General features: G+C 57.5%; 1 protein-coding gene across 5 annotated transcripts in view; it reads right to left on the bottom strand.

Annotated features, from left to right (window-relative positions):
* Positions 1–7792, bottom strand: part of PCP4L1 (Purkinje cell protein 4 like 1) — a 12174-nt gene extending 4382 nt beyond the window's left edge. For 2 of the 5 annotated variants that reach the window (XM_079761046.1, XM_079761043.1), the window contains exons 1-2: positions 7547–7792; positions 3014–3052 (exon numbers count right to left, since the gene is read on the bottom strand). In XM_079761046.1, coding sequence (XP_079617172.1) covers positions 3014–3052; positions 7547–7555 — 48 coding nt within the window. In that variant the 5' untranslated portion in view covers positions 7556–7792. Of the gene's footprint in view, positions 1–2977; positions 3053–7546 lie in introns of all 5 variants that reach the window. The other 3 variants (XM_079761045.1, XM_079761044.1, XM_079761047.1) reach the window with 2 other exon arrangements.
* Between the last annotated feature and the right edge of the window lie 1092 nt (positions 7793–8884).

Below are 8884 nucleotides of genomic sequence, written 5' to 3' on the forward strand. Positions count from 1 at the left end.
AAGGAGAGAGGAGGAGGGAAGGGTAAGGAGAGAGGAAGGAGGGAAGGGTATGGAGAGAGGAGGAGGGAAGGTATGGAGAGAGGAGGAGGGAAGGTAAGGAGAGAGGAGGAGAGAAGGGTAAGGAGAGAGGAGGAGGAAGGTAAGGAGAGAGGAGGAGGGAAGGGTAAGGAGAGAGGAAGGAGGGAAGGTAAGGAGAGAGGAGGAGGGAAGGGTAAGGAGAGAGGAGGAGGGAAGGTAAGGAGAGAGGAGGAGGGAAGGGTAAGGAGAGAGGAGGAGGGAAGGGGAAGGAGAGAGGAGGAGGGAAGGGTATGGAGAGAGGAGGAGGGAAGGGTAAGGAGAGAGGAGGAGGGAAGGGTATGGAGAGAGGAGGAGGGAAGGGAAGGAGAGAGGAGGAGGGAAGGTAAGGAGAGAGGAGGAGGGAAGGGTAAGGAGAGAGGAGGAGAGGGAAGGGGAAGGAGAGAGGAGGAGGGAAGGGTATGGAGAGAGGAGGAGGGAAGGGTAAGGAGAGAGGAGGAGGGAAGGGTATGGAGAGAGGAGGAGGGAAGGGGAAGGAGAGAGGAGGAGGGAAGGTAAGGAGAGAGGAGGAGGGAAGGGTAAGGAGAGAGGAGGAGGGAAGGGTAAGGAGAGGAGGAGGGAAGGTAAGGAGAGAGGAAGGAGGGAAGGTAAGGAGAGAGGAGGAGGGAAGGTAAGGAGAGGAGGAGGAAGGTAAGGAGAGAGGAGGAGGGAAGGTAAGGAGAGAGGAAGGAGGGAAGGTAAGGAGAGAGGAGGAGGGAAGGTAAGGAGAGAGGAGGAGGGAAGGGTAAGGAGAGAGGAGGAGGGAGGGTATGGAGAGAGGAGGAGGGAAGGGTATGGAGATGAGCAGAGATAAATGGGGCTGGGCAGTTCCTTAGGGCCTTACAAGTCTTTCTAAGGAGTTTGCTTTTACAAGTGAGAGGGGATGGCATCCAGTTGGCATGAAAGGGGCCTGAGAGAGGAGGAGAACACCTGCAGGAGGTTGTTGCCGAAAACCAGGCGAGGGTGGTCAGCCTGGGTCAGCACGATGGCACGGGAGGTGGTGAGCTGTGGTTTGATTCTGGGTATATTTGCAAGCTGAGCAACGTGATTGGTTGACTGACTGATTGGATAAGAGACATTGCAAGAGAGGAGTCAAGGATGGCATCCAAAGAATGTCATTTGGCCTGAGGAACTTTAAAACATGGAGTTGCCATTTCCCAAGATGGAGGAGTCTCAGGAGGAGCCTGCGAGGGTCAGGAGCTTCTCTTGGACAATCTGAGATGCCCATTAACGATCCAAGAGGAGAGGGTTACAAGCAGCTGGGTATTGGAGCTGAGGTGGCGAGAAGCGTCCGCCCTGCCGAGAGAAATGAGCAGCACTTCACATGTGGATGGCGTTCAAAGCCAGGGGGTTGGATGAACCACCCCGGGGTGAGTTCAAACAGAGCAGGTAGAGAAGAGAAAAGGGTCAAGTCCTGCAGTATTTAGTGATTAGAGGTTACAGAAATGAGGAAAAATCAATAAAGAAATGGAAAAGCCCTAGCCGGTTTGGCTCAGTGGATAGAGTGTCGGCCTGCGGACTGAAGGGTCCCAGGTTCGATTCCGGTCAAGGGCATGTACCCAGTAGGGGGTGTGCAGAAGGCGGCTGATCGATGTTTCTCTCTCATCGATTCATCGATGTTTCTGACTCTCTATCCCTCTCCCTTCCTCTCTGTAAAAAATCAAATATATATATATATATATATATATATATATATTTTTTTTTTTTTTTTTTTTTTAAAGAAAATGGAAAAGACATCAGGAAAGCCAAGACAGAAACCACGAGAAGCAGACACGACCCGGAGAAGGAGGGCTGCCCACCTGCAGGCCTGTGCTGCAAGGAGGGTGAGCACTGACCACTGGGTTTGCTGCAGAGATCATGGGACACTGACAAGAGAAGGTGCGGGGAGGTGGGAGCAAACCCTGGATGAGGTGGGTTCCTGGGGCAGGGAGGCACATTCTATGGTCACATGATCTCTGGCTTCAAGTCCAGCTCTGTCGCCAGCACATCCCTGAGTCTGGTCCTCGCTTTAACCATTTTCTTCTGTTGGACTGTGAGCCTATTCCCTAACCCACCCACTCTTCTCTCACTGCAGCCCTCTAGTCACCTCCCCTCTGCAGCTCCACGTCCCTTCCCACGGCAGCTAACTGAGAACCCACCAAGCAGGAATGTGTGTCCCGACTGAACCCCACAGGCCAGCCTCTTCCTCTGCACCCCCTGCCAGGTCCCTTCCTGAGTCTCTCCTGAGATCACTGACCCGGAATGGAGCCACGACAGCTGCCGCCTGGGCCCAGGCTCACAGTGAGCACAGGCACGCCACCCTGTTCCCGTCACCTCTGTGTTGTAAAAACTGCTGTCTGAAATTTCCCACTAAACACAGAGGGTCCTTTGTCCTGTGAATTAACTCCGCTATTCCTGGCTTCTGTAAACACGCGTGCTCAAATAATAGGGAAAATAAGCTCAATTCTCTGCCCTTGTGGGCCGCTCTGCTGACGTAAGGGTCTGGTCCGTCCCTGGTTCCTCCCAGGCCAGGTGTCTTTTAGTTATCTGAATGTGCTGTGCTCAAGGCTACAAGCTTCCTGCACAGTATCTCCCAGGACACAGGGCTCTTTGTAAAGCCTGCGAAAGGCCGGAAGCCCCATGTTTGGGAGACAAAGAAACCGGGAGAGTGTAAAGGGAAAGCTCCCTCCATGATGCTTTGCTCAGACTCTGGAGGCCACTCCTCTGAGACCGCTGAGGGAATAAGGACTCCACATTGGGCTGACTAAGGCATCCTCGCTCAGCTCGCTGGTTCCCAATATAACAACAGCTCCATTAGGCTTACATGTATGAGAGGTCACTGGGGAGATCAGAAAAGAGTGCTTTAAAGAGAAGAAACCCCTATTACCCACAATGCCCTCCGAAGCACATAAACCATCTCTCCTGACCAAGCTCTGCCATTCACCTTTGTATCATAAAGATGATTCTGTAAACCCCTCACCTCGAAGGAGAGTTTGTCAGTCTTGTCTTGGCAAAGCGCCTGGAAACAGTGAAAGCAGAAGCGATTTAGATGTTGTTCCCCTGTTGCCACTGGTGACCAGGCCCCGTCACCCAGCCCACTGGTCCTGCCGCTCCTCTAGCTGTGCTTCGTCCCCTTTGTCTCCTTTATTTTGAATGGTGTTGCCTCAGCAACCACTGTCGCCAGGAGAGGCAAGATAGTGTCACCGCCTCTGCTCCAAGCAGCAAGTGAGAACGAACCTGGGAAAGGTAACCCACCCAGCTCGCCCCTCCTGAGCCCGCGGTACTCTTTAGGGGTCACCGGGCCTTGGCAGCACACCACCCGCTGTACAGCAGGGCCCTGTTCTGCAGGGAACAGCTTGGATGCGTGCGATGGAAACACGCCGCACACAGCACAGCAGCGTGGCCAGAGGCACTCAGAATCCGGCCCACAGCCCAGAGCAGGGCAACGTAAAAAGAGCCCCAATTCCCAAATCCTCAACACAAGCCCAAGCCCCCGCCTGCCTGTGCACCGGCCGGAGTCCTGGGCGTGGTAAGCTGCCTGCTGCTTCAGAGGCAGGAGGTGAAGGGACAGGAGTTGCTTCCAAGTGAAGACAGAGACTTGGCCTCCCCTGCCCCCACCAGGCCCTCTGTCCCTGCTGACATTCTCCCCGTGTTAAGAGAAGGTCGCGGCCAAAGGGCCCAGAGGGCTCGGCGTGGCGGTGCCAGAGCCCGCCTGCGGCTCCCGGAGCACTGCCGGGACCAGTCCCCCTCGGTCTGCACAGCCAGCTGCAGTCCTCCACAGCTTCAGAAAGACCCGCTCAAGGTCACCCTCAAGGTCATAACAGAAATAGAACTCGGTGCACATTCTTCTCCCAACACATGGAATAAAACCCAAATACCTCCCATCCCAGATGCCTCCTACCAGGACTAGAGTCCCCAGCCCCCGGGCCTGTCCCTCTGCCCTCAGCCACCTCAGCCTGGGTCCTGGGAGAGCAGGAGCCCTGGGCGGCTCAGGGACGGTGTGGCCCTTTAGTGAGCCGTTATTTGTGGGCTGGGCGCACAGCCTGCAGAGGGGAGGAGGGCGTGGTGCCAAAGCATCGCTCCTACTATAATCTGTGTGCACCCCGCCGGCCCTGATGCCCCAAACAGAGGCACCCATCCCCGCCCCCCAAAAGCACTCCGCTGGAGGGTTCGGGTGGGAGGGAGGCAGCACCGAGGACCAGAGCCAGCGGTGGGGGTGGGGAACCTCGGCGGGCCAGCCTTCCCCTCCCCCAGCCCCACTGAAGCAAGTCAGGCTTGGGGAGAGGATGGGAGAAGGGCTAGGGTTGGAGCCTTGTTCAGAGGCGCTGGCAGCGACCCAGGTCTCCGAGAAAGTGGTTTTGGATCTGCTTCCGACTGGGCTGACTCGCAGGCAAAGCAATCCCGGGGCAAACTGAGCCGTCTGCACAGCAGCAGATCATGCACTGAGCAGGGGTCACTGCTTGCTCGGCCAGCCTAACACACCCTCCTTCCCCTTCGCAGGCTCCTCCTCCCAAAGCCTGCGGTCTCCCTGGAAGTCCGGGGCCAAAGCCCGAGGGCCACACCCGCCGCTGGTCCCCGGCACGCCACGCCAGCTTTCCGCCGCGCCTGCTTCACTGCGCTGCGGCCTGCAGTCAAATGCTTCAGCTTTCAGAAAAGCCTGTCCTCTGCTCCTTGATGCTCTGCTGCTCTGGGGACAATGATGGACAGAAAGAAGCACAGGAAACGAGGGCCTCCACCCGCCCCCTTCGCTCACTGACTCCACATTGGCACGCTCTCCACACCGGTCTTAAAGGCACCAGGCACCAGTGAGGAAGGAGAGGATGTGCCCTGCCTTGTGTTCTACCAGATGCACCCATTGATAGATACCATTCCGTGTGGCTCTCTCTTCTTTCTCTGTCCTCCTGCTCAACACTCATTAAATCACACTGCTTAGATTTCCTATAGAAAGTATTTATAATATATGCCTTAAAAGTTGCATGTTAATGAAGTAGTTATTCTATATTCACTGGAGTAACATGATAAAGAAATCTATGGAAAATTCTTTCGGGGTGAGAAGTCAGCAGCCTGCCCTAGCTTGGCTCAGGCGCTGTGTGAATCTAGGTGATGTCTGAGTCGGTTTCCTCACGTGTGAAATGAGAATCTGGACCAGATGGTTTCAGGGCCCCTTAACAAATCTAAAATGTCACTGACGTGTTTGGATATATTATTTGAGATTTTCTTGGTAAAAGATATGCCTGTATTTCTACCCTGAAGAATGTTTGCAAAGTTAAGTTTATTTTTTTAATGATAAAATAAACGCATGAAAGACAAATTGAAACTATAGATAAATAGAAAGAAAATGGGGAGACATTCATAGAACCATTCCCTAGAGAAGATTACCGCCCTGACCTTCCTCCCTCCCCTCCCCCCCCGCCCCCTCCCTCTCCCCATCAGCTAGGACCCCACAGACAGACATGGAGTTGCATGAGGTCTGCGTGTTTGGACCCCAGCCACGTTCCTCAGGGCCTGCCCTGCAGACACCTGACATTCTACGAGGTAACTGATCACAGCTGCAGCTGGGAAAGAGTTGTCCATGTTCCCAGGTCACGGATGGCAAAGTCACCACTTGTACTAGCCAGAGGCTCCTGCTCAAGCAGCTAAAGCCGACACCCGGGATGGGGACTGAGTTCTGGTTCTCTTACTTCAGAAGACAGATGTTCCCAGCAGTGAAAGGCAGCCCCATCTTAGACGCCCAGTACAGCCATGACAATAACAACTACCAATGAGAACCTGGATTTCCTCCTCGCCCACCAGGGTTCTGACAGCCGGCTCACAGAAGACACACACGGTGATGGCTCCCTGAGCAAACATCCATCACACAGACTCCGACAGAGGCACGGGAAAGACATGTGACCCCCTTAGTGTGAGACCCCATTCTCAGTATTTAAAAGGACAGCAGCAGAATGATAAAGGAGGGAGTACCGGTTCTAAGCTCTCCCCTCGTGAGATTTCTAATTGATCTGCCCTTTCTGCAGCCCCTGGCTGTCAAAACAGGACAGACACCACGAGCAGTCACCGTGTCCATGACCTCCATGTCAGAGGAATGACTGCGGGCCCAACAGACTCCTCCAGCTGAGCTCCTCACAGCTGAGGCACCGGCAGGACCACAGGACTTGCCAGCTGCCTTAAACAGCGAGCTACATCACATGACAAGGGATTCCGGAAAGAGCCCTCAGGGACCGAATGCATCGCCCCTTCTCATCCTTCGCTGAAACCAGAGAAAAGTTATTCAACTGTAAAAGCAGATTGCGATTCACAGCAATCAAGTCCTGCCTGCAACTGTGAATGCAGACAAGCTGGAGAGGAGTCCCGCAGCCTTTCTGTGCGCGCACACACGCGCGCACACACACGCACGCACACACACACACACGCACACGCACGCACACACATGCACACACACAGCCACAAGCAGCTGAGGGACTGGAGGCTCCCTTAGTCCACCCCCAGCCCCAGCGGAGCTGCATTTTCCAGGCGGGCTCATGGACCCGGCAGCCCCGACAGCAGAGCAGTGGCACTGATTGGCTCCCTGGACACCGGCTTTCGCCGGAGACAGAGAGCTCACTGAAGATGGAGGTCTGCCCTGAGACCAAGGCTCCAGGCTCCAACCCGCATCCTTGAGAATTCTCGTGCTGGTTTCCTGTCACACTCTAATATATATATTTTTTTAATGGAGAAAACGACAATAGCTAGCTAGCCTGCTTGCCTGCTCGGTGCCAGGTACCGTCCGAAGTGCTTTGTAACAGGAGCTCAGCTCACCCTCAGAACAGCCAGCACGGTCCTCATTTGACAGGAGAGCCCGGCAGGCAGACAGGTGGGGCCGCAGCCGGTAAGCGTGTGGGCTGAGTGGCCGGGCGGGCGGCGGAGAAGCCTGGGGGGCACCGGAGCTAGGAGGGCTGCGGACACCGGCTGTGTGCCGCCGCCAGACCGGCTCCGGGGGGGGGGGGGAGGCCCTGGACTCCGGGCAGGGGGCTGGCAGAGGGCGGAGAGCTTTCCCGCCGCGCCGTGGACCCACCGACGAGCAGTGCCCGTGGAAGAGGACACACTGAGGCGGCTGGTCTGGCTGGCTGGACCCCAGGAGCCTCACGAAGACCCGAGATGTCCGCAGCGCTGCGGGCAGGTCCGCTGGAGGCCCCCCCCCCGGGGCTTCGGACGCCAGGAAGCCCACCGCGCGTCTCGGGCTGAGCCGGGGCGCCGCGGGCCGGCCGGGTCCGGCTGAGGGCCGGTCAGGGCGTTCCGGGGAGCCCGGCAGCCGTCGGGGCAGATGCCATCGCGCCCCGCAGCGGGGACTCGGCGCCTCCCCTCCCGTCACTTCGCAGAGCCCGGAGGTGGAGGGTCTCCGCGGCCCGGGCTGCTGCCCCTTCCCCCACCCGCGGACCCGGAGCTGCCCCCTCGTCGTCCCCCCGGGACACGGGGCCCCCTCGCCCCCCACCCGCAGCACCTCTCGTCTCCGCACCAGGAGCGCAGGGCCGCTCACCTCGCTCATCTCGGCGGAGGACAAACGGGCGGACGGGCGGACGGACGGAGCGGGCGGCACGTGCAGCGTGGCGTGGCCCTGGGGCGACGGCGGGAGTTGCGGGCCGGGGCACGGCTACCCGGTGGGGCGAGGAGAGTCGGTGCGGGGCCTCCGCTCCCCGCCCGCGCCCGGCTCGCTCCCGCCGCACCGGCTGCCGGGCTCCGGGCCGTCAGGTCGCCGCCCGCCTGGACCCTCCCGCTCCGCGCCGCCTCGGGCCCCGCCTTTTATAGTCACTCCGGCCCCGCCTCCGGCCCGACCAATAGGGGCCCCTGCTGCGGAGTGACAGCCCCCTGCAGCCAATGGAGGCGGGCCCAGAGGTCTCGGCAGCTCCAACTAGGGCCTGGCAGTCGGAGCGCGGGAAGGAGGGGCCCCGCCGCGGCGAGCGGGGAAGGCGGAGCCGGAGCCGAGGAGGAGGGAGCGGGGCGGGCAGCCCGCTCAGGGGCGGGAGCAGCTGGGAGGGAAGCCAGAGGATGCGTGGGAGCGGGAAACAATAAAGGAAGCGGGTACAGGCGAGAGAGACTGCCGGCTAAGGTTTAGGAACAGGATGGCAATCGCAGGAGAGAGGGCGAAGGGGGGCGGGAAGGGGACAGACCCGCCGAGAGACGGGGGGAGGGCGGGGCACGTGGACAGTGCTCGGCGGCCAGGAGCAGGGATTGTCAGGGAGCCTGTTTGAGGTGGAAGTCTAGGAGTTGAAAGACATTTAGGATTCATCAATGCTACATCCCACAGAGTGAAAAACAACACACACACCAACCAACCAGCCAAACCAACCAACCTCCCCAACAAGGTTAATGAGCTCCTCCCAAAAGCTTATTCGTTCAATTCCAACGAAACAATGTGCCCTCCATTGTACCAGGTACGCTGGTGAAGCTAAAAAAAAAAAAAAAAAAAAAAAAGGAGATACACTTACGGTTGGAGACCGGGTGTAAGCTGGCGCGGCCCTTGCACTCGAAGGGGCTGGCAAGACCCAGCCCCTACCCACACAGTTCTCCCAGGCCTGTTTGGATGGCGGTGATCAGTAGAATGAGAGCAACCCTTTCATGCCTTACCAAGAAGTCTGTAATTATTTACTGAGATTTGCTGTACCGAGAATTTGTCCTTCTGCTCTGTCTCTCCCTTAGAGATTAAGAGGAGCAAAGAGTACACTCCTCTTCACAGACCTCCTATTCAGTGTTTGTGTATAAAAGGCTTTACGCAGTTAATAAACTCACTACAGCCTCTCGATGACTCGTAGTCCTCCCGATCCCACTGTCCTGTCTTTCTTTTCTCAATTCCCACCTCCCTACCTCAGCCCGGTTC

The sequence above is a fragment of the Cnephaeus nilssonii genome (genome assembly GCF_951640355.1).
Source record: "Cnephaeus nilssonii genome assembly, chromosome: 21".
In the NCBI taxonomy this organism is placed as follows: Eukaryota; Metazoa; Chordata; class Mammalia; order Chiroptera; family Vespertilionidae; genus Cnephaeus; species Cnephaeus nilssonii.